This window comes from Carcharhinus amblyrhynchos, chromosome 8, assembly GCF_965287045.1.
Source record: "Carcharhinus amblyrhynchos chromosome 8, sCarAmb.v2.hapA, whole genome shotgun sequence".
Taxonomy (NCBI): domain Eukaryota; kingdom Metazoa; phylum Chordata; class Chondrichthyes; order Carcharhiniformes; family Carcharhinidae; genus Carcharhinus; species Carcharhinus amblyrhynchos.
In genome coordinates, this window is record NC_137331.1 from 103,422,581 (window position 1) to 103,449,318 (window position 26,738).

At 43.7% G+C, this 26,738-nt stretch overlaps 1 protein-coding gene across 1 annotated transcript in view; it reads right to left on the reverse strand.

Annotated features, from left to right (window-relative positions):
• Window positions 1–26,738, reverse strand: part of col22a1 (collagen, type XXII, alpha 1) — a 285,376-nt gene that overhangs the window by 232,572 nt on the left and 26,066 nt on the right. Inside the window, exon 3 of the mRNA XM_080193549.1 lies at window positions 17,525–18,091. Within this exon, the coding sequence (XP_080049675.1) occupies window positions 17,525–18,091 (567 nt within the window). The remainder of the gene's footprint in view (window positions 1–17,524; window positions 18,092–26,738) is intronic.

Below are 26,738 nucleotides of genomic sequence, written 5' to 3' on the forward strand. Positions count from 1 at the left end.
TAAAGGAAAAGAAAATAGGTAGAGAGCCTGAGAGGCGTGGGAGGAAATTCCAGAACTGAGGGCTTTGGCAGCTGAAGACACGGCCGCTAGTGGGGGATGTCCAAGGGATCAGAATGAGAATAGTACAGATATCAGAGAGGGATGTGACACTGAAATAAGTGACAGACGGAGGAAGGGATGTTGCCAGGGAAGGATTTGAAAACAGGGATGACAATTTTCAAATCCGCGTATAGCTTAAATATACATTAAGCTATTGTATATGAATGAATTGGAAGAGGGAATTGAAAGTATTATCTCCAAATTTGTAGATAATACAAAGTTGGGTGGGAGAGTGAGCTGTGAGGAGGATATGCGGACGTGTTTCAATTGATTTGGACAGGCACGGTAGCACAGTGGTTAGCACTGTTGCATCACAGCGCTAGGGACTCAGGTTTGATTCCCAGCTTGGGTCACAGTCTACGTGGAGTTTGCATGTTCTCCCCATGTCTGGATGGGTTTCTTCTGGGTGCTCCAGTTTCCTCCCACAGTCTGAAAGATGTGCTGGTTAGGTGCATTGAACCAAACAGGCGCTGGATGTGGTGACTAGGGGAATTTCACAGTAACTTCATTGCAGTGTTAATGTAAGCCTTACTTCTGACTAATAAATAAACTTTAAAAAGGCAGTGTGTGTGGGCATGTGCATGGCAGATGCAGCATAATGTGGATCATGTGAGGATATCCACTTTCATAGCAATAATAGGAAGACAAATTATTACTTGAGTTGGTGTAAATTGACAGAGGTGGATACTCAGCAAGGCCTTGGTATTGTCATGATCAGTTGCTGAAACTAAGCGCGTGGGTACAGCAGGCAGTAAAGAAGGCAAATGCTATGTAGGCCTCATAGCGAGAGATTTGAGTATAGGGGTAGGGATGTTTTGCTACAATTGTATAGGGTGTTGGTGAGGCCACGCGTGGAGTATTGTGAGCAGTTTTGGTGTCCTTATCTGTGAAAGGATGTCCTTGCTATAGAGGATTACAGTGAAGGTTTACCAGGCTGATTTGTAGGATGGTCTATAACTCTTACACACCATTCAAGCATCATAAACACTTTGAAATCAATTATAATGCAGTATATAATCCTTATAATGTTTCCAAATCTAACTCATTCTTTCCCTCATTCCAAATCTAACTCATTCTTCTGCTCAAAGGCTAAACCTCCTCCAACATTTCTCTGATGCCTAACCCACCAGGCCAAGCTTAGTGTCAGGGAGGTGATGGCCTTGTGGTATTAATCCAGAAACTCAGCAAATATTCTGGGGCCTCTGGTTCAAATCCCATCACAGCAAATGGTGGAATTTGAATTCAATAAAAAAAAATCTGGAATTAAAAATCTACTGATGACCATGAAACCATTGTCAATTGTCAGAAAAACCTATCTGGTTCACTAATGTCCCTTAGGGAAAGAAATCTGCCATCCTTATCCAGTCTGGTCTACATGTGACTCCAGAGCTACAGCAATGTGGTTGACTCTCAACTGCCCTCAGATAATTAGGGATGGCAACAAATGCTGGCCAGCCATCGACACCCATGTCCCATGGATGATTTAAAAGAAAATCTTTCAAATATATCTTGCTTCTTCTCACAGAAAGAGGATTTTCTGGTAATGATCATTTTGTTCAAAATTTTTAAGTGTTCTTTATTAGATTCTTATGACTCTGCTATGAACTGACAACACAAAGAGCAGAATTCTCCTAAGTCCCCGCTGGCAGGTTCGATGCTAGGCATGGGGTAAGAATAAATAAATGCAGGATGCCCAGAAATTGGTTCCACGCCAGAGTGAATTTACAGTGGGACCTTCCGCTGGCGCCCATTGTGGCAGGTCAGCAAACCTGCCAGCAGCCAGGGTGATAATGCAGATGAAAATCTGAACCACCCGTGCCTGATTCTCTGCCATGTGTGAGACACATTTGGAACAATGTAGTGGGGAGATGTCAGAACTCACATGAACAATGCTTGGGGCTGCCTCTTGATTTCAGGATAGAAGTTGCCCACAACCCGAGACAACTGGAACGCCACAGCACTGGGTCAGGGGAGAATCTGCAGGCAGACATTCCAGACCATGCGTCCTGGAGGGAGACTGTATTCCAGCCTCAGAATATTCCCAGAGACCAATTTCAGGAGGTCCACTTCCTATCTTCAATAGTGGACCAGTGATGTCTTTTCAATATAGGAAGTGGATACAATGATCGACTATGCGCCATCCAAGCCGGCCTTGCTGCTAAACATTGCACAAAAAAAACCTGGGTTCACAATTAATGAGGTCAGGCCCAGGGGTTTTGGTAAGTTCTCATGTCGGCTGTCACAACGGGAATCACTTCACATTCCTGTCCAGCACTTAGTCTCAAAATGGGAAAATTCACTCAAGGTTTCCCCTGGGATTTTTGAAACTTGTTGCTGTCTTGAATCACGGTAACTGATCTTATATCTGCATCAGACCAAATATGATTCCAGTTCATTTCCATGCTTTGAACATTTATTACATGTCAGATTACTTCATAATATCATGCAACTGTAAAACACTTTAAGGCTGGCACCACTTCTTTCATTTTTGTGGTCAGTTCAACTGCTAAGCTAACCAATTCAATTATTTTAACATGTAATTGGTGTACTTTGCGTTATTTATATATTGGCAAAAGCCTGCATCAGCACACACACACACACACACACACACACACACACACACACACACACACACACACACACACACACACACAGAAACACACACACATATACATGCATATACATATACACACACAAACACAAACACACACATATACATACTCATACACACACACAAACACACACACATACACACGCATAAACACACATACACATCCATATACAAGCATACATACACATACACTCACAGATGCATACACATACAGACATATACACGCACACACACACACATAAATAAATGTTAATATAATTACTGAGCCCTTTGCCACATGATTCTCCCACTTAATATTCATTAGAACAAATATACAAGATTAGTCATGTGTAGTGCTCCATGGGCAGCAAGATAAATATAGCTCTAGGGAGAGAGAGACGTGATTGGGCACTGCCCTGGCACAGGATGCCAGGGGCAGACCCACTATGGAGGGAGTGTTTCGGTTATTTTTGTTGGGAGAGCCCTGGTGCTTGTGCTGTGGGGAGGGGTAGGGGTGGGGGTTGGGGGTTGGGGGGGTGGTTGGGGTGAGAATAGATTCCTATGCTTGTGTTTGGCGCCCTCTACATTCATGGGAGGGGGGCAGATGGATGGGAGTTGGCACCTATGGGGAGTTTAAAGCACATTTAAAGATGACATCCTGATCTCTCTGGAATTGGCCTTGTTGGCTCTATCAGGCCCCGCCCCACCACAGAGGTGGCAGAAACCAAATCCCAAATTTTTATTTGCTCAAAATGTCAGAACATCTGGTCTGCTGATATGATATTATGGGAAAGTGCAGGAGCCATACCAAGCTGCGATACAACCACAAAGGATGTTTTCTATGGAGCATCTGTAAAAGTTGGTGAGAGTCGTAGCTGACATGCCAAATTTCCTTAGTCTTCTGAGAAAGTAGAGGCATTAGTGGGCTTTCTTTCCTATAATGTCAACATGGGAGAAACCAGGGCAGGTTGTTGGTTTTCTGGACACCTAAAAGTTGAAGTTCTTGGCCCTTTCTACTTCATCCCCATTGATGTAGATGGGGCATGTTCTCCTCTATCCTTCCTGAAGCTGATGACAATCTCCTTTGTTTTGTGGACATAGAGGGAGAGATTATTGTTGCTGCACAGTTCATCAGATTCTCTATCTCATTCCTGTACTCTGTCTCATCATTGTTTGAGATTCCACCGGCAACCATAAAACTTAAACAAAGACATCAGTTTTATTCACAACATTTAGGAAAGAATATTTGGCATCCTTACATGGTCTGACTTATATCTGGCCCAAGATCCAACTGCCCCCTGAAACAGTCTAACAAGCATCTCAGTTATCTCAAGAGCAATTAATGCTGGCCTTGTCAACAATGCCCACATCCTCTGAAAGAATGAATTCTCAACAATTTAGATTTTCTTTTCAGATTTTCTTCCATTCTAATGTTTTTCTTCCTTTTCTGACGGAAGTATGTGCCGGATCATGATCTATGGGTCAGCCTCAAACCAATTATTATTTTAATATCTGACTCCAAACAATGATTGCCGACAGATCTTGGACGGTTTCACACCTGAACCCAATCAGGCTGTTGCCTAAATTCTGCACACAACACTTCCTAGCAGAGATCGAGGTGCAGTGGCCATGATTGGTGTCCCTCAATCCAGGGGTAGGCCAGTGATGAAATACTGCCACAGCATCAGCTCTGGCCCTATTAAGAACCTGTACATTTGTCTCCTCTCCCCCACTCTTATAGCTCTCCTTGCATTAAAGCACATACACAAATGGGCAGCACAGTGGCACAGTGGTTAGCACTGCTGCCTCACAGCATCAGGGATCCACGTTCAATTCTGGCACATTCTCCCTGTGCCTACGTGGATTTCCTTTAGGTGCTCTGGTTACCTCCCACAGTCCAAAGATGTGCGGGTTAGATTCATTTGCTATGGTAAATTGCACCTGAGTGTGAGGGATGAGCAAGGTAAATAAGTGAGGTTACAGGGTAGGGCCTGGGTGGAATTATTGACAGTACAGGCCTGGTGGGCCGAATAACCTCCTTCTGCACTGGAGGGATGTAAGACACACAGCAAAGGTGAAAATGCACACTGGGCAGGAAAAGTTAATTGGGATGAGGAATGAGGGAGATTAAAGACAGGGACCAAGATTTTCTGACCTCATCCATGGCTGGGATTCTCTGGTCCTGCGGCTGTGAATGGAGATTTGGCTGAGTGTCAAAATCGCCGTTCTCATTGGCAGCGATGGCAGGGTGAACAAGATCAGAGAATCTCAGCCACAGTCAGAGAAAGGGGAAGTAGTGCGGTAAGGAAATTAACAGGAAAATAATTTTGAAGAGAATTGAAAAATGCGATCCTGATTTGTGATCCTCTGATGTGATGGAGCTGGAAAGAGGTGAATTTCTGAAGCCAAAGAAATGGAGAATTGAGGGATCAATTTATGGCTGGAAAATATTGCTTTTTCAGGGTGCAGTGAGACTCTCAACTCATAAAAAATTAAGGTCGGGGTTTTTGAAGCCTACTGTCTGGAGACAGACAGGAATCACGAGAGGGTTTGGGCTAGGTAGATCTAGATTAACCCACCGATGGTGGCAAAGAGACCTGAAAAGTCAGTGAAGAAATAGATTAGGATTTTAAACATGGAGGGAGAAGGATAAAGGCTCAAGCAGGTAATGTTCCGCAGGTTGAAAAAAGTAATCTTGACAACAACCGGTTTGATTGAAAATGCTCGGCTCAGAGTAGAGGAAGATGTTGTCATTATGCAGCACAAGATTTGGCCTGGGAGAACAGGCTAAGTAGCTGATGCAGTTAGAGTCAAGAGTGTATGGGGATCAAAGTTCTCATGCTGTTGTCAAGGATGAAGAGGGTTTTTTGTGTGACAGGCAAAGCAAAAGCCTAAATTTATCGCCCTCCTTTTTGAGAGTCAAATGGCATCTGCTTGATCTATTAAGTATCCTATTATAACGCCTGTAATGTACTATAACACTGCTGATAATTTCATGACCTTTGACACAATACAAATTACTTTCGTCTCGAAACAAAGAAAGTCAGTACTGCGCTGAAAGTATTCCAAGCATATCTTTCAGACACGACATCAAATGGTTTCCGTTGAAGGGTCACCATCTGTCATGAACATGATTGATTGGGTTATCCCCCCCGGGCTCTGCAGTGGGATCATTACAGTTCCCACATCATGTTAATGGCCAACAGAAAGTCTGCACCCACACAAACTTACTTTCATCCTCCAGCGATACAGTTCCTCTCCAATCATACATTTACAAATGTCATTGGAAAGGTTCTAACAAGCTCAGAACATAAATCAAGAATGAAAAAGGACACTCAGCCCATGAGAGCTCTACCCCCTCCTACACTAGCTCTGAGGAAGAGTCAAACAGGGGAACTAGGGAAAACCATTCAGCCCCTCAAAGGTAATCCGGCATTCATTAGATCATGGCTGATGTGTCTCTTTAATCCAACAATCCCATTGGTTCTGAAATGCGAAGTAACTTGACCTAATGAAGTCTACCAATCTCAATTTCAAAATGTCAATTGACCTAATTTCAGCAGTGTTTTTGTGATGAGTTCCAGATTCCCATCACCCTTAGTGTGAAGAAATGATTTATGACACAATTCAGAAGCTCTAATTTTAAGGATATATCCCCTTATTCTAGATACTATCTAGATACCATCTAGAAGTGCCAGGTTGGCACTGCCAGCCAATGCCCAGCCATGTTCCAGTACTCAGGTGGCTTTGATGGCCCCTGAGCACCGCCCCCCCCCCAACCCCCTGCAAGAATGGCCATCATTCCCGATCTCTGTTTGATTCCCCCTGGATTCTCACTGTGCCAGAGAGTTGGAAAATCCAGTGATGACGGAAGATCTGACTCAAATGGATTCTGCATATTTAAATATTCGTTTACTTGCCCTTACCAGGCAAGAGCCAGCTTACATCTAGGAGTGGTGGGTGGGAAGATATTGACGAGGTTTGGCGCTGGTGCAGAATGCGCTAAACCACTCACCCACGATTCTTCAACCCCATCCACTCTAACATATTCTGCCCTGGGTGCGATGCAGCCAGAAAATCGTGGCAAATTTCTCTCTATCTACCCTATCAAGTCCTTTAATCGACTTTAAACACTTCAGTTATGTCACGCCTTGCTCTTCACTATTCAAGAGAATGTAAGTCTGGTCTGTGCAACTTGTTTTCACGATTTAGCCCGGTATCACTCCAGTGAATCTGCACTGTTATCTCTCCAAGGTTAACATATCCTTCATGAGGTGCTGTTCGCAGAACTAGATGCAGGCAAATCTCTGATCTATACAGCTGTAATGTGACTTCCACTCCTTGTTATTACAGCCTTATTCTGAACATCACAAACAATTATTAGTCTCTACATCCTGGGGGTAAAAATCGTCAATGTAATTTTGTCTCCCTGCTGATTTTGATGCTCTCCCAATGCTCTCTGATTGAATCATAGAATCCCTACAGTGTAAAAGGAGTCCATTGGCCCATCACATCCACACCAATTCCCCAACAGGCTACCAGGCCCACCCAGTGCCCTATCCCTGTAACCCCACATACTTATTCTGCTAATCCTCCTAACCTATACATTTTGGGACACCAAGGCGCAATTGAATGCGGCCAATCCACCTAACCTGCACATCTTTGGGCTGTGGGAGGAAACTGGAACGCTTGGGGGAAACAAACACAGGCACAAGGAGAACGTACAAACTCCATACAGGCAGGCGCCCAAGGCCAGAATATGAAGCCTGTGAGGCAGCAGTGCTAACCACTGTACCGACCCAGTTGCAATGCTTTCTTCCTTCCTACCCAAAGTGCCATAATACTTTTGCCTCTGCCTCTTCCAACTTGCAGTGCTTTGTTGGAATTGTGTCCTAATGCTCAACTCTCTCATGGTTTGTAGTGCCAAAATACACTGATCTTACAGATCTCAATCAAGAATTAACAATGCAAAGTCAGATCACCTTTTATTTACTGTCTAAATAAAAAGACCAAAGTGATTTTTGCACAAGTGATTTTTGGGGGAGAAGATGGCCTAGTGGTATTATTGCTAGATTATTAATCCAGAAACTCAGCTCGTGCTCTAGGGACCCAGGTTTGAAACCCCTATGGCAGGTGGTGGAATTTGAATTCAATAAAAAAAATCTGGAATTAGGAATCTACTAATGACCACAAAACCATTGTTGATTGTCAGGAAAAACCCATCTGGTTCACTAATGTCCTTTAGGGAAGGAAATCTGCCATCCTTACCTGGTTTGGTTTACAGGCCCACAGCAACATGGTTGACTCTCAACTGTCTTCCGAGGGCAACTAGGGATGGGCAATAAATACTGGCAAACCAGCAACACCCATGTCCCACAAATGATTGAATAAAAGAGAATAATAATTTTTGAGGTTAAAGGAGATAACTTTTCATGTTTGACAGGGCAGAATACTGATTTTGATTGAAAGGTAAAATGTTGGGATGCAAGTAATTCAGAGAACATGGCCGAAATTTTACCACCCCATCCGCCACAGGTATTCGAGCAGGCAAGGACTGGACAGTGGAAAGGGTCCATTGACCTTAGGCTGGATTTTATTGCTCTGGGATGAGCAAGGCCATAAAATCCCATCCCATGAATTTAACTCCTACCATGCAAATTTCATTCTTTGAATTTAATTTTTTGAGGCATAAAAGTACCGATGTCAGTAAAAGTGACCATGAAGCTGTCAGAATGCCATAAAAGCCCAACTAATACCCCTTAGAGAAAGAATCCTACCCTCTTTATAGTGTGTCATGAAGCTGTGCGTAATGCCAAATAATAGCTAAAGCCTTCTGACCGTTCACACTAGCAGGATCTTCTGGTCCCACGGATGGCACACCCCCACCATGAGTTTTACTGTGACATGGGCTGCATTCAATGGGAAAGCCCAATGACAATGGTGGGACCAGGAGACCCCGCTACTGGCTAATGGTAGGCTAGCTCCCGCCACTGTGATACTTGCAGCAGGTTGCACAGTAAATCCCAACCAATGACTTCAACCTACTGGCTGGGAATCTGAATTGAACTTTTGATTTGAACACACAGCCTAAGACGTCTAAACCCAACTTGTGTAATTATACTTCCCTTATTCCAAATCATTGGATTGGGATAGTCTGTCTGCTAATCCTGTCAAAAAAATGACTTGAAGGAAGTATGATGATTCAAATCTCCCGTGGGGTGGCACAGTGGTTAGCACTGCTGCCTCACTACGCAAAGGACCTGGGTTCAACTCCTGGCTTGAGTCACTGTCTGTGTGGAGTTTGCATGTTCTCCCCGTGTCTGTGTGGGTTTCCTCTGGGTGCTCCGGTTTCCTCCCACAGTCCAAAATGTGTCGGTTAGATTGATTAGCCATGTTAAGTTGCCTCTTAGTGTCAGGGGGATTAGTGGTATAAATACATAGGTTTGCAGGGATAGGGCCTGGGTGAGATTGTTGTTGGTGCAGGCTCGATGAGCCGAACAGCCGCCTTCCGCACTGATTCTGTTCTATGATCATTAACAAAGGCATCTATGGCAATCACTTGAGGTATTCAAATGTTTGTGATAAGCTAGACTATTACGCCTGAAAGCTTGGAAAACAGGCCGCTGACTAAATTATCTTCCAGATATGAGCTAATAATTCACATTTGGATTACGCAGAACTCCTGGCAGTTGGAGAAGGAAGGACAAGTCAGTCCTTTGTCTATTTTTAAATACATTTTCTCAATAGAACTGAGGACAAGCAGTTTAGAAAGAAGACCAAAGTGGGGTAGCACCTGCCTTTTTCTTTTTCCAATCCACTTGTTCGAGCCCTATGTGCTGACTGTGATCATCCAAGAACATTGTACTGCAGACTGAGACTTCTCAGCACAACCATCTCCTGAAGAACAATCAACTCAGTCATCTATATCTTTAAATCGGAAAAAAAAACAGATGATTGGATTCCACTCAAAGTCAGGCACTCGCTAAACTGAAGACTGCCCACTCTTTTACTTTTTAATGGGCTCTAATTTGGTCAACCTATCCTTCCCCAACTTGTAATCTTCATTTGAATGTCTGAACTTCAAGTGTGTGTGTGTGCGTGCGTGCGTGCGTGTGTGTGAAAGTTGGCAGGTATTTTATTATTTTACTTAGACCGGTTTATGCATAATAAAGCTAACCTCTCAAACTCAAGAAAATCTGCCTTGTTTGTTCTTTTCTGATCACAGTGTGTAAACAGTTAAGTGCTCATTGCATTGGCAAGTAGAATTGTTGTGGTCAAATGAGGAGAGGGCAAAGGGGGTGGGAGTGTGAGTGCAGTAGTCTGACCTAAATGTGGCGCTATTCCTATTTCTGTTGCCAAACAAGCCGCTCAACCACCCAGTTGTAACAGGACAACTGGAAATGGTCAATATGTCCCCCTCTTTCTTAACCCAAGAATGAATAAAGTATTTGAGGAAGGTCTCACTTTTTTTTCTTCATTCATGGGACATGGGTGTCACTGGTTGGCCAGCATTAATTGCCCATCTCTAGTTTGAATGATATGCTGGTTAGGTGCATAGGCCATGCTAAATTTACCCTCAGTGTATTCGAACTGGCACCAGAGTGTGGTGATTGAAGGATTTTCACAGTAACTTCATTGCAATGTTAATGTAAACCTACTTGTGACACTAATAAATAAATGTTAAAACGTTAGTTGCCCTTGAATAGGTGGTAGTGAGCTGCCTTCTTGAGACAATCCATGCATCATGAGTTGACCCACAATGCCATTAGGGAGAGAATTCCAGGATGTTGATCCAGTGACTGCGAAGGAATGGTGATATATTTCCAAGTCAGGATGGTGAATAGCTTGGAGGGGAACTTGTAGGTGGTGATGTTTCTCTGTATCTGCTACCTTGTCCTTCTAGTTGGAAGTGGTGTGGGTTTGAAGATACTGCCTAAGGATCTTTGGTGAGATTCTGCAGTGCATCTTCTGCAGTAGATAGTACATACTGCTGTTACTGAGTGTTGGTGGTGGAGGGTGTGGATATTTATGAATGTGGTGCAAATCAAGCAGGCTGCACCTAAAGTATACCTTTAACAGCTTTTCCTGATAGCAGAAGATTGCATTATTATTTCTCCATTTAAATTCATCTGTTGAGAAAGATCTTAAAGACCCCACATCATAGAAGCAACTGTGTGTTAAATGGGTTACAGAATCTCTCACTTAAACTCCTAAAAACAATAGAAATTAATACATTCTGTAATCAAGGACAATCTGTTGCGTAAACTTTGTGTTATCATTTAACTTTTACTCTTAATGAAACCGATTTGCAATTAATAATCTAATTGATACCGCCGCACGATACATTTAACTTTCCACCATCACAGGGATATAAGGGGGCTCATGTCGATACTTTTTTAAGTCATTATTTTCAACCCAGCACTGGGTAACTTTTACAGAATAGACAATGTAGCGCTCTCATCATAGGATTTATTATTGGGTGGTATTAGGAACTGATAATGAAGGAAGCATCTGGAAAAGGGTTTCAAAAATGCAATAAATGCATCTTTCAAATGAAGAATGAGTATTGGATTCAAATCCAATCCAATTTCTATTAAACTTCCTCACGTAAATCTGAAAAATCTGAATTTGTTCCAGCACACTTTCTTTCAGTGCCTGTATTTGCCCCCTTTAAGTTAAATGGTGGGTTACTGAAGTTAAATGGTGGGGTACCGAAAGAGGCAAGATTCACTTAACAGGCTGTCTAAAATAATGATTTTTTCCCTCCTTTACAGCCAGCAAAGATATGTGCCCAAGGTTGAGGCCACTTGTTAATTTAGTTCCTTTTTGTCTAGTAGTTGGGTGGGGAGCTGGGGAAGCATAGTGGGGTGGTGATGGGTTTATGAAGCTTATGAAGAGAGATTGAATTAGCTTATGAAGAGAGATTGAATTACCTTATCAAGAGAGATTGAATAGACTGGGCCTGTACTTGTTAGAGTTTAGAAGGCTGAGGGGGGATCTTATAGAGACTTACAAGATAATGAAGGGGCTAGATAAGGCAGAGGTAGAGAGATTCTTCCCACTTAGAAAGGACAGCAGAATGAGAGGGCACAGCCTCAAAATAAGAGTGGGGGGCAGTTTAGAACAAAGTTGAGGTTGAACTTCTTCACTCAAAGGATGGTGAATCTCTGGAATTCTCTGCCCATTGAAGTGGTGGAGGCTACCTCGTTAAATATATTTAAGTCACGGGTAAGTAGGTTTCTGATAGACAAAGGAATTAAGGGTTATGGGGAGAAAGAGGGAAAGTGGAACTGATCCACTTCAGATCAGCCATGATCTTATTGAATGGCAGGGCAGGCTCGAACGGCTAGATGGCCTACTCCTGCTCCTATTTCTTATGTTCTTATGTTCTTATGATGGGAGCATACGTAACCAGTTTCAGGAGATTTCCATTGTTGTCAAAGCTGAAAGTTGGGAAATAGAAAATAATCAAGTGTGAAATTTAAACATCAGTTCTGTTAGTGTGAAAAATTACTCAGAATCATAGAATCCCTACAGTGCAGAAGGATTTGGCCCACAGAGCCTGCGCTGACAACGATCCCACCCAGGCCCTATCCCTGTAACCTCATATATTTATCCTGCTGATCCCCCTGACATTAATGGACAATTTATCATGGCCAATCCACCTAATTCGCATGTCTTTGGACTGTGGGAGGAAATTGGAGCACCAGGAGGAAACCCATGCAGACACGGGGAGAATATGCAAACGCCACATAGACAGCGACCCAAGCCAGGAATTGAACCCAGGTGCTGTGAAGCAACTGTGCTAACCACTGTGCCATCCTGTGCTTAAGAAAAACGTTTTGTGCTAAGATATGTTAAGTAAGGCAAATTTCTAACTCAGCCTGGCAATCTTTATGTTGTGAATGACTGTGTACACCAGACCCAGGCAAGCTTGGCTCACTCAATAGTCGAGTACTGAGTGTTAACAGCCTGGCAGATATCAGCTGTCAAAAGGCACAGATGTTACTAAGTTACATTGATTAAAATGGACAATGTTTCCTAAATGATCTCAAGGTATGTTGGCGCCAGTGTGAGATGGGTGGTGGTCACTGAGGTGAATAATATCCAAAGACAGGTGACAAAGCTACATTCCAACTTATATTGGGCTAATGTCTAGGTTTTTGGTAGTAGGGCAGGAGGGGGGGGTGGAGCAGGGTGGGGGTGGTGTAAAATCAGTTAGAATGTTTAACAACTTGAATTCTATCAGAAAAACCAGGTAGATTCCTGTTCAAACAACTGAAAATGTCAAATGTTCACCATCCTTCTGTTGGAACAAAATTGCCCATTTTCTTCCTCAAACATATTTGAAGGAGGACAAAAAATACATGGCTATGTAAAAACAGCAGGATTAATTTTGTATGGAATTGTCATCTAAGCAGCTAACGAAGCACCTTAGGATGGTGCATGTGCCATCGACCTGACAACGTCTCTGACAAGAGATCATTGTGGGTGCACCATCATCACCAAGGACAACATCCATTAAAGCTGAAATTCTACCATCAGCATCTTGTCAGGGCAATGGAACTGGACAATTCAAAGAATTGTAGAATCCTACAGTGCAAAATGAGGCCATTCGGTCCATCGAGTCTGCGCCGTCCACAAGCCCACCCAGGCCCTATTCCCATTACTCCATGTATTTACCCAAGCTAGTCACCCTGACATAAAGGGGCAATTTAGCATGGCCAATCAATCTAATCTGCACATTTTAGGACTGTGGGAGGAAACTGGAATATCTGGAGGAAACCCATGCAGACACAGGGAGAATGTGCAAACTCCATACAGACAGTGACCCAATCCGGGAATCAAACCCAGGTCCCTGGTGCTGTGGGGTAGCAGTGCTAACCACTGTGCTACCGTGCCGCCCCAATTATTATGTATGTATTGTTATCTATTTATTAGTGTCACAGGTTTTTTCCAGGTGCTCTGGTTTTCTCCTACAATCCAAAGATGTGCAGGATAGGTTGATTGGCCATGCTAAATTGACCCTAGTGTCAGGAGATTAGCAAGGTAAATATGTGGTGTTATGGGAATAGGGCCTAGGTGGAATTGTAGTCAATGCAAACTCAGTGGGCTGAATGGCCTCCTTCTGCACTGTTGGGATTCTATGATTCTAAGTAGGCTTACATTAACCGCAATGAAGTTAGTGTGAAAATCTCCCGGTCTCCGCAGTCCAACACCTGTTCGGGTACACTGAGTTAGAATTTAGCACGGCCAATGCACCTAACCAGCACGTATTTCCAGAGCACCCAGACACGTGGAGAATGTACAAACTCCGACCAGACAGTGACCCAAGCCAGGAATCAAACCTAGATCCCTGGCGCTGTGAGACAACAATGCTAACCACTCTGCCACTGTGCTGCCTATGATTTAAACTCACAATACTTGGTTAATATGTGTTTATGCAGTTTATAATACCTTTGCACTTTATAATACCTTTGTGAAACACTCAGGAGTTCAGGATTGCTTGAACAGGACAGTGACACAGTGTCAAACTAGTGAGTACAGTAGCCAATTTTAGATTCATAAAGCAAAAATTGACATTGTAGCCTTTTTATGACACCTCCCTCAATTAACATTGAATATCTACCACACTCGTGGTCCAAGTGGCTTGCCAGAGTTCTAAAATAATTAAAGGGGCACAGCCTTGATCAAACCTGTAATCTCCCTTTGCCAAATAGCTGATGTATGGGCTCATCCACATGAACACATTGGATTGTGAGAACGTCACACTCCACGTGCCTTATACCACTGAATCAAAATTGCTTCATGGCTGGCTTGCCTCTGTTATCGCCTTGGAGGTGAAGATGGTGCTCTTTAATTACTTTCTTTCAAGTCATTTGCTAGTTCCATGAATAATTAAATGTTCCCCTCCAGTGAAAATGGAAAGAGCTGTCATTAGTTTTCCTTTGACTGTGCAGCTCTGAAAATGAATCAGGGGTAGAAATATTTTGAATTACCTCACTTATCCTGCACCAGACACAGCAAGACTTCTTTTTTTTGGCAACTGGCTAGTTCAGTGGCTTAAGGACACTAATATGTTCACCACTGGAGTTTGAATTTGAGACTCCCATCCAAGCCAATGTTATTAAATTCACGGGGGTTAATTACTTTGGGGCTTGTGCTGCTCTGCTGCTCTTTGGTTGAAGCTTGGCACATGAATCCCAAGTATCCCCGATACTTGGGATTCATGGGGTGGCACGGTAGCACAATGGTTAGCACTGCTGCTTCACAGCTCCAGGTACCTGGGTTCGAATCCCAGCTCCAGTCACTGTCTGTGTGGAGTTTGCATATTCTCCTAGTGTCTGCGTGGGTTTCCTCTGGGTGCTCCAGTTTCCTCCCACAGTTCAAAGATGTGCGGGCTAGGTTGACTGGCCATTCTAAACTGCCCCTTAGTGTCCTGGGATGCATAGGTCGGAGGGATTAGTGGGTAAATATGTCAGGCTATGGAGATAGGGCCTGGGTGGGATTGTTGTTGGTGCAGACTTGATGGGCTGAATGGCCTCTTTCTGCTTTGTATGATCCTATGAATCAGGAACAGGCCCTTCAACCCACCAAGCCTGCACTGACACACGACACCTTTCTAAACTAAAGATCTTATGCCTCTCTATGGTCCACATCCCTCTATTCCTTGTCTGTTTGTGCATCTGCTCAGATGTCTCTTATCCATTGCTATTGCATCTGCTTCTATCTCCTACTCTGACAGCACATTCCAGGCACTTACCATCCTTTGTGTAAAAAACTTGCCTCCCACATCTCCTTTAAATTTTCTCCCTTTTACTTAAACCTACGTCCCCCAGTAATTGACATTTTCACCCTGGGCAAAAGACTCCAACTCTCTATTTTATCCACGCCTGTCATAATTTTGTAAGCTTCTATCAGGTTGCCCCTCAGCCTCTGACATTCTAGTGAAAACAAACCGATTTATCTAATCTCTTCTTGTAGCTAATACCCTCCAAAACCAAGCAATATCCTGGTAAACCTTTTCTGTACCCTCTCCAAGGTCTCCACAACATTTCGATAGTCAAGTGACCAGAACTGTACACCATATTCCAAATGTGGCCGAACTAAAAGTTCCATACCACAGCAACATAACTTGCCATTTTCTATATCCTATGCACCAATCGATGAAGGCAAGCATGCCATAGGCCTTCTTGACCACCTTATCCATTTGTGTTGCCACTTTTAGGGAACTATGGACCTGTACATCGAGATATTTTGGCAAGTATCAGAATGGAAGAAGCCCCAAAGAAAACCCTAGTGCTGTCAGCCTAAGAGATCCAAAAGAAATGTGTGCAGATTCACAACGCAAACTTTCATGCGCCACACTTCTGCTCAAATCACGAGAGTAAAATCAATTCTAGTACGGAAAGTATCCACATTTTTATTATACCATCACAGATTGCAGAACTATTTGTTTCAAACAAATCTACTACTTTCGCCACAAATGTCTCATAACCATCGAATAAGAATGTTAAACAAATAAGAATTCCCTGATCTGAGAACTGCAACGTATTTTTGGCAGGGGAAACAGCGATGATGGGGCCATTTGTTCGCTTGAGAGCAAGTACTAACACAAACGGAAACACACATTACATTGAATTCAGAGCATCAAAGCAAACTACTTGGTTCAACAAGGTCTAGGGCAATGTTTATCCTTCAAAAGAGCCTCCTTCCATCTTAATTAATCTCACTGTAACACCATACCTTTCAATCCCCTCTCCTTCATGTGCTTATCTGGGTTTCCATCATATATACAGAAATCCACAGGAGTTCAGACAAGTCAATTCGACAAACTAAATAAGCTTTGCTGCTGACTTGGCAGTTTTGCAGACGTGCTGACTTCAGTGACAGGCTTCCCACCTTAGGGGACACATCAGGGGATTTTTAACTGCCAGCTCCAGTGTATGTCACCTGATAAATGGACGTTTAGCAGAAGAAAATCCAGTGGACGTCTTGGACGCCCAATTTCTGGACTGATTCAAATGAGAGACAGGTTTTTAATGGAAGTTGAGCACATCTGTTCAAACCAGGTGGAAACCTGCTTAATTATGCAAATTGAGGTCCGGCATCAACTTTACAATTTCCATGGCGGAAGGGGTGGGACAATTTTTCCAGATGCTGAATAGCCCAATCAAAGACGCCACTGGGGGTCACTCTGGAAGGTGAGCTTTATCAAGATATTTTGTGGCGAAAAGGAGGAACATTCTTCTAATCTGCTACTGTCCCCCCCGCCCCCGAATTCATGGCCTCCACCACCCATCCTGCCCACACTTGCCCTATCTCCAAACAACCCTAAACCATCTGCATAGACAAATAAGAAGCTTCACAACACTAGGTTAAAGTCCAACAGGCTTACTTGGAATCATGAGCTATCAGACCCCAGCCCAATGCTGGCATCTCCACATCACGTGTGGACAAGCTAACTGATTTCATTGCCATACCAAACTGGTACGGGATGCAGGAGAACACCTGTTTCACAACCATATCTCACTACTATGGTTAAATTCAGGTAAAGGATTAACAATATCTCACATAATATGGATTCACCTTCGTAACCAAGGACACTCTTTCATTACCCAATTATATATAATTCTCTGCCCCAGGCAGGTTGACATGGTTACTTCATATCATGAATGATTGCAATCACATTATGTTTAAAAATGAAAATGAATGAAAAAAGTTCACACGCACATGAAGCTCATCATTTAAAAGAAGTTAAATGCTTTTCAAACCCTTCAGGTAACATTGTCTTTCCCGATATGCTTCAGCACATAACAAGTGTTAAGTACTTACTTTGACACAGTCTTTGTCGCAGTATCCCTCTGATCTTGTCTATGGCATTAAAATCAGTCACGTGGAACATGTGAGCTGATTTGGGTTCTGAGGCAATCTCCTCCAGTTCCTCCTTAAGGGCATCACCAACACCCACAGCAAAGAGCCTGATGCCAGCAGAGTGAGCCAATGTGGCATTCGGCAACACTTCATCCTGACTTCTGCCATCTGTCAAGAGAATTGCTACCTTCTGAATGTTGGGATCATTGGGTCTTCCGCCAGCCAGTTGAGAGAAGCTGTTCAAGGTGACATATCCGATAGCCTCCCCGGTTACAGTATTCCCTCGGCGGTACCTGATGCTCGCGGCAGCCTGCTTGATATCTTCTATGTTCTGGTAAGCGCCCAGGTTGAACTCCGTGTAAGGCTTGTCACTGTAGCTGACGACCCCAACTCTCGTCTTATCCGGACCGATGTCAAACGTCCCTGCCAAATTGGCCACCCACTGCCGGACTTTCTCAAAGTTCTCCTTGCCCACACTGTAGGACGTGTCCAGCAGAAAGACCAGGTCATAGTGGACATTCTTGCAGCCTGTAAAGGAAGCGGAGTCAATGGGTAATACATGGCACACACTGAAAAACATCAGCACTGCTCCCCAAAGCATTTCACTGCAACATGCTGCCTCGAAACAGTGGATGCCAGAAAGATAAAGGAAAGCCTAGTTCTTTCACTGAGCTCGTTTTGCGAGGAGATCCACTTAAAGTGATGTACGACACAATTGAAGGCTGTTATTATACACTGTTCCAGCCTCGCTTTACAGTTTGTTAAAGCCTGCCCTCATCAGACTGCAGTATTAAAGGAAATTGTCTTCAAGTTGATTCCTGACGAAAAAGGGCTGCCACTTGTGGTTTTCAAGCTGTAAACCAGCTTAAGATTTACATCAGCATATATTATAAATAAGTAAGGATTTCAATTCAAAATGAAGACATGTACTCTGCTCTACGTATTACTTTAAGCTAGGAGTGGATATTTCTGTCTTGTCTGAGGATTTATTGTAGGTAATTTACTCCCAAAGTTTTGTTTTAGTGTAGAATCTTTTTTTTAACCCTGGGATTCCCAGCCAAGTGGCACTGATCTATTCACGGGGAATGCAGCATGTCATCCCCTTATTGCTCCTCAGCAACTGACGATCTTCTACCTTTGATTGAACTTCAGCAGAAATGTTTGGGACACTTGCCAAACACTGCAGTTCACACATTGCATTAGTTTGCACATTTGCTCGAAGAAAATTTCCTCCATAAAGCACCTTTAATGACTCCACAACGTCCCAAAGTCAATGAAGGCCCTGGATCATTCTGGCACGCAGAACGGCATTCTCTGTGGCCTCAGGCGTAATCTTACGAGCCTCAGGCGAGCGTGCCGGTAAAAGTTCCAGCTGAAATGTTTTTCGAAGTACACCACTGCTGCAATGTTTCAGAGACATCTTGACAGTTACATGAATAGGCAGGGAATAGAAAGGACGTGAACCGCGTGGGGGCAAAAGGCCTTAAGTTTAGAAAGACGTCATGTGTCGGCGCAGGTTTGGTTGGCCAGAGGGTCTGTTCCTGTACTGAACTGTCTTTTGTTCTTTGTAATGTAGGGAGGTACAACAACTAATTTGTGCTTCAGAAGCTTCCACAAATGGCAACAAAACGAATCAGTGAATCAACGGATCAGTGAATTTGTCAGTTCATAGAATAGAATCCCTCCAGTACAGGAGGAGACCATTCAGTCCATCGAGCTGCACCGACCACAATTGCACCCAGCCCTTATCCCTGTAACCCCATGCCTTTATCCTGTTAATCTTCCTGACACTAAGGGGCAATTTAGCATGGTCAATCAAACTAACCCTTTGGAGTGTGGGAGGAAACCTGAGCAGACATGGAAAGAACGTGCAAACTGCACACTGACAGTTACCCGAGGCTGGAATCGAAGCCGGCTGCCTGGTGTTGTGAGGCAGCAGTGCTACCCACTGTGCCACCGTAATGGAAAAATATTGCTCTACTCATTGGCTCTTGTTCAGTCACTATCATGGCAATGTTTTACATCCAGCTAAGAGAGCAGACAGGTTTGAGCTTAATATCATCCCTCACTACTGTATTAAACTGTTAGCTGAATTTAAGTGCCCGATCCCTAGCGTGTATGTTATTCTCCCCCAGATGTTCTTTTCTCCTCTTTCAAAGATGCTGATTCCTCACTTTTGAGCCTGGATGGTCAAATCATAGCTCCACCCAAATTATATTGTGAAGCAAAGGACACTGGACAGTGACCAGTTATTGTAAACTTGGATGATTTTTTTTCCCCCTCTCTTCAGCTCAAAGGCACTTTGATTATGCATTTCCACATTTATTTTCGCTGAGGTTAACACAGACTCAGAATGAATCCAAGACCTTTCTCATTCGTACACCTCAGTAACACATCAGGCAGTATTTCTATCAAGAAAATCATTAGCGGAGCTTTATTTTCAACCTGTCTACAGTTGGACAGCAAATAGAAGGCCCGGTGATTGATTAGGGTAATCTTTCAGCCTATCTACACTTGTCTGTGACCTCTTTGATTCAATAATTGGCTACACTGGTGCAGAATTATACCATGTTTCACAGAGTGTTAAAACACTGAAGACTGATGACATGCTGAGACGTGATAACAAATTGCTCCTGGACGATAATATTCAACCTGCAACACATTTTAAAACATTAATTCTTTTCCTAACAGAATCAGGCAGCAAACTGGTACCAGTTTTTGAAAAATTGGCAGAATCTTGGTCTGGGAAATTTCATAGAATCATAGAATTCCTACAGTGTAAAAGGATGCCACTCAGCCCATCGAGTCTGCACCGACCACAATCCCACCCAGATCCTATCCTCGTAACCCCATGCATTTACCATAGCTAGTCCCCTTGACACAAAGGGGCAATTTAGCGTGGCAAATTCACCTAACCTGCACATCTTTGGACTGTGGGAGGAAACTGGAGCACTGGAGGAAACCCATGCAGACACGAGGAGAATGTGCAACTTCCACACAGACAGTGACACAAGCCGGGAAGTAAACCCAGGTCCTTGGAGCTGCGAAGCAACAGTGCTAACCACTGTGCTACTGTGCCGCCCTTGTTACTTAAAGCTTTAAGGTTTATTTCATGTTACAAGTAGACCTGCATTAACATTGCAATGAAGTTACTGTGAAAATCCTCTAGTCACTACACTCTGGCACCTGTTCGAGTACACTGAGGGAGAATTTACATGGTCAATGCACCTAGCCAGCACTCCTAAGGGGGGCATGGTGGCACAGTGGTTAGCACTGCTGCCTTACAGTGCCAGGGACCCAGGTTTAATTCCGGCCTCGGGTCACTGCCTGCGTGGAGTTTGCACTTTGTCCCCGTGTCTGTGTGAGTTATCTCTGGTTTCCTCTCACAGTCCAAAGTTGTGAGGGTTAGGTTGACTGGCAATGCTAAATTGAGCCAAGTGTCAGTGGGATTAGTAAGTTAAATGTATGGGAGTTACAGGAGTAGAGCCTGGGTGGGATTGTGGTTGGTACTGACTCGATGGGCCGAATGGCCTCCTTCTGTACTGTAGGGATTCTGCAATCTTTTGGACTGTGGGCGGGAACTGAAGCACCTGGAGGAAACCCACGCAGACACAGAGAGAATGTGCAAATGCCACACAGACAGTGACCCAAGCTGGGATTGAATTTGGATCCATGGCGCTGTGAGGCAGCAGTGCTAACCACTATGCCACCAGTAATATAAGCATACTTGTGGCATTAATAAATCAACTTTAAACTTTAAAACGTTGAAAGCTTTCAGCTGAATCGAATAAAAAAATAGATCTGATAAAATGCTAGATCATTTTTGCCTGCTGGCGGAGTTAACATCACCGGTAGTTGGTGAGGGTTTAGTGAATTGGGTGAGCATTGATGGGTCTAAGCTTGTTCCTTTCAGTGCCAATCAAGAATTAGACTATAGAAAATTTGGATTGAAAATGCTGTGAAAATAATAGTAGGAATACGGATGACTGTTCAGATCATTTGAGCTGCCTCTTTTGCATGACCTTCCTTGTCAGTTGTGTTTTTGACAGAGGGCACATAAAATAGAAGGGATGCCCATCCCACCCACCCCACCATCTTTCTATCCATCCCTGAGCTTACCCTCCCAACAGATTACATATTCAAGTAGGTAATCAAGGATCAATTAAGTTTGGAACCAAGCCTAACTGATCCTGATATTACACAGCCCAAAATTTTTGGTGTGGGCAGTCAGGCAGGAGTGGACAACACAATTTTTTGAATAAATCTTTTGAAGAGCAGGAATGAAGAGGGGGGTTCTTTCTTCAGGGCTGACCTCTGAGGCTGCGGAGCTGTGGCCCCCAAAGATAGAACCCACTGCCCCCGTCACCCCCCCCGACACTTCTTCCTACCTATCTGCAGCTTTAGGCCCACAACTGCCATACCGCTGTGCCCCTTTCTAACTTGCCCAGAACCTCCCTGCCCCAGACTCTGGACTTATCTGGCTGCAGGATCCATGGGTCTTCTTCTTATTTCTCACTGCAATTCTGGCCATGCCCACAAATCCCTCTTGGTGCTATTAGGATTGACAGAGGGCAGGACCTGCTCTCCAGAAGACCCCCATAGCCCCTGTTTATCCTGTTTAGCCTGCCCACAACGTGCTACCGGCAACTGTTGTGCAATGGGGCAATGACCTCCAAACCAACTTTGCTTCTGGAGGAGGGGCCAGCCACAATATTCAGCCCTTAGGGTAGAATGTGGGAGGCTAACCAGTCAGGAGTACATTGGAATCGTCAAGTTCGCGGGTGACAAATATATGGGTGAATTTTCAGCTGCAGCTGAACTGAGGCAGTAAGGCTGTTCTTTAGAGATGGAAATAGGCGCTGTGAGTGATGGTATGGCTGCGTAGTCAGAAGCTTATCTCGGGGTTAAGTGTGACAGCATTGTAGCAAATAGGCTGCTTCAGCCTCAGACAGTTGTCAGGGAGAGGGCGAATCAACCTTTCCAGATCAGAAACAAATACTAAGATTAAACAAGCCACCATTCATTTGAAGGTGCTTGCTGGTGATTGCACACTGTTACACCACACATTTGACGACCATTACCAACTATGATGAAACTCTGGCCAGAAGCCACAGGCTACCCATCATTCTGAAGAAGGTTAAATTTATGTTCCAGCTGGCATGTCATTCACAATAAACAACACCACTGCAGTTTATTGAATGAACACAGCTGAGTTCAGTCTATCAACTGACCTGCTTATGCTGCACCCTGTTATTAGGCACATCTCTTGGATAAAGGGGTGTGACAGAGTAAAACCTGCTGCAGTTCTTACCTTTTGAGAAAATGCATTAAACAGCCAAATATAGATGGAATCCAGGTTTAAGCTGTTTATGGCAATAGCCCACAGCTATGGGATGTCTGCAGCCTGTCCATACATCATCAAAGACCTTGAGGATTTATGCATCCTTAGCTTTAGCACAGTAACTTCAGAAAGAAAGCAATCAAGAAAGTAGGAGAAATTATATTTGCTTAGACTTTTTGTGACCTTCAAAAATCACTTTGCAACCAATGAAGTACATTTGAACTATATTCACTTTAGTGATATAGGAAACAAGCTCCCACAAACAACAATGTGATAATAACCAGTAATGGAGGAACCTCAGCTCTTGATCTAGGTGAAGAGGTACAAGGTGCCTGCTATCTTCATGGGTGAGAAGAAGATCTGTCACGTAGATTGGCAAACTGACCATGACCACTGCACCGTGATGCGGGAAATCGTTTAAGTGCAGGTAGCGCAAAGGCACGTATCAGTGATATTGGACATGAAAGCCAGGGGAGTGGGGACTGTTCTTTAAGCCTAGTGATACTGAAGATTGTGTAGTCTGCCCAGTGACAGGGTTAAAGACATCTCTTAATGGTTGGACAAGAGCTCTCAGTAAAACACAAAAAATTTAGTCTCTGGGGTCCATTTAAGGTCCACTGACATGAGCTAGAACTAGGACCGATGTTCTGCTGAGGTAGTTTAAGGGGCTGGGTTTTAAATTTCTTAACAGAACTTCAATGGTAATAATCTTTGGATTGATAATTAAGTCACATGCACACTGGCAGAGGGTTAAGCAGACTTGAGAGCTAAACTCAAAGAGAGGAGCGGTTAGAAAAGCTTTTGAATCATGGGGCGCTAGCAACATTACTGGGCAAAGAGGGAATTGTTCGATTGGGATAGGCTTTACTAAAACTGGTTAGGATCACCTTCATGGTGAATAGTACAACTAGGATAGTGGATGGGATTCGAAGCTGAAAATGGGAAGGTGAAGGGAAATTTAGACATCTAAAGAGAAAAGTCAAGGTAACAGAGGATTGTCGTGATTTGGAAAAATGAAAGCAGAATGGGACAGGAAGGGTCATCAATTTTAATGGCAACAGTGAATAAAGTGCATACGAAGAATAGTGTTAAAATACTTAAAGGTCATGCGTGTGATGGACGGTATGAGCATAAAGTCCAGAGAAATTGAAAATTGCCAGCAATGTCACTTGGTTCACATCCACAAAAGGTGGGAACTTCATTTAAATGGATTTTAATGTATTTAAATATTATTAATGGGCCTCCCACCATATGATACTCCCCTCACTAAAAATTCATACTTTATCAACATGACGTCACATTGACAAGGTTCACAGCAGGTTTGGCCAAATGAGAAACCATCACTGGGGTCCCTGGGCGCAGAGGTAAGTGTACGAGAGAGGGACATGGTCAGTCACTGCCCTGGTACTGCCCCTTGGCACAGTTTGGCACTACCAGGCTTTCTAAAGGGCACTCCAACCTCAATGGAGTCAGCCTTGCCAGCTTTATCAGTATGGCACAAAGGAAGATGGTTTTGGCAGTTGGAGATCAATCATCTCAGTTCCTGGACATCATTACAGGAGTCCTTCAGGGTAGTGTCCTAGGCACAACTATTTTCAGCTGCTTCATCAATGACCTTCATTCCATCATAAGGTCAGAAGTAGCAATTTTTGTAGATGATGGAACAATGTTCAGAGTCATTTGTGATTCTTCAGATACTGAAGCAGTTCACATCCAAATCCAGGCTTGGGCTGACAAGTAACATTTATGCCACACAAGTGTCAGGCAGTGACCATCTCCAACAAGACAGAATCCAACTATTGACATTGCATTACCATCACTGAAACCCTCACTATCAACATCCTGGGATTGCCATTGACCAGAAAGTGAATTGGACTTGGCATATAAATACCATGGTTACCAGAGCAGGTCAAGTGCTAGGGATCACCTGGCGAGTAAATTGCCTTTTGACCCCCGCAAAGCCTGAAGGCACTAGTCAAGAGTGTAATGGAATACTCTCCACTTGCCTAGATGAGTGCAGATCCAACAACACTCAAGAACCTCAACACCATCCAGGGCAAAGCATCTCACTTGGTTCCTACCCCTCCACCACTGAATAACAATGGCAATCATGTGTACGATCTACAATATGCACTGCAGGAACTCACCAAGATGTCTTAGGCAGCACCTCCAAATCCATGACCACTACCCACTAGACGGACAAGAGCAGCAGATACCTGGAAACACTGCCACCTGAAGGTACCCTCCAAATCATTTACCACCCTCACTTGGAAATATACCACCATTCCTTCACTGTTGCTGGGTAAAAATCCTGGAATTCCATCCTTAGCAGCACTGTGGGTGTACCTACATCTCAGGGACTGCTTGGTTGAAGAAGGCAACGCACCATCACATTCTGACAGGCAACTAGGGATGGGCAATAAGTGCTGGCCAAACCAATGATGTCCATATTGTATCAAATGAATAGGCAAAAGGAGTTGCAAGCTCTAAGGTCTATCTATGTTCATGTAGATTGCTAACGATCAGCTTAGGCATTCTGGTCAAAGCTCAAACATGCCTAATTACAAGCTGTCCAAGATTGTCTTCTGTTCAGTCTACAAGAGGATAAATTTTCCCAGTTGAAGTATTGTAACAGTGTATTGAAAAATAGACCCATTCCACTTTTAGGCAATTGGTAAGATTACGGCAGAAGCTGGAACTTCTCTGAGCTCCACAGACAGGTTATTTTATAACACGAAACAGCTGACCTGTTGGCTGCCCAGGAACTATTGAAAAATCCTGAAAATGATGGACCAGTCCCACTTGTTGGTAATTCATTTTGAAAAGGAGTCCTAATTGGGCATTAGGCCCTGTCTTAGCATATTCAAGGGGGCAACTGAATGTGTTAGACTAGCTGTCCAAGACATCTAAAAAGTGGAGCTCATGAAGTTAGCAGGAAGCTTGCTCTTTCTGGCTGCAGGATATCCTACAACTAAATTGGTGTCCTTTGCATCTGTGTTCCGCCCAAAGAAAACAGAAGCACGGATCACCAATGTCTTTGGCCCATCAAGCCTGAGCCAATCATGTTGTCCCATCTAGACCAACCGTCTAATTCCCTCTTTTCCCCACCTATTCATAGGTCCATCCAGGTAAGGTTTAAATGTTGCTAACATGTCTGCCTCAACTACATCACTTGGCAGTGCATTCTAGGGCCCACCACCCTCTGTCCAAGAGACTTCCTCTGCACACCTCTACTAAACATTTCCCCCCTTACCTTGAACTTGTGCACCCTTGCAATTGTCATTTCTGCCCTGGGAAGATGCTTCCAATTGTTCACTTTATCTATGCCCCTCACAATATTATAAACTTTTGTAAGGTTGCCTCTCAGCCTCCGTCTTTCCAGGGAGAACAATCCCAGTTCATTCAACCTCTCCTCATAGCTAATACCCTCCATACCAGGCAACATCCTGGTAAACCTTTTCTGTACTACCTCCAAAGCCTCTGGTAATGTGGCGTCCTGAATTGAACACAGTATTCCAAATGTGGCCTGACCACATAATTTGCCAACTTTTATACTTGATACCCTGGCCGATGAAGGCAAGCCTTCCATTCTTCCACTTTCTCCACCTGTGCTGCTACTTTTAAAGATTTGTGGACCTACACTCCCAGATCTCTCTGTTTGTCTCTGCTCTTGATGATTCTGCCATTTGTTTTATAGCTCCCATGTGAATCTACCAAAATGCATCATCTCATGTTGTACAGATTAAATTCCATCTGCCATTTCTCGGCCCAATTTTCCAGACTATCTATATCCTGTTGTATTCTCTGACAACCTTCAGCATTATCCACAACTCC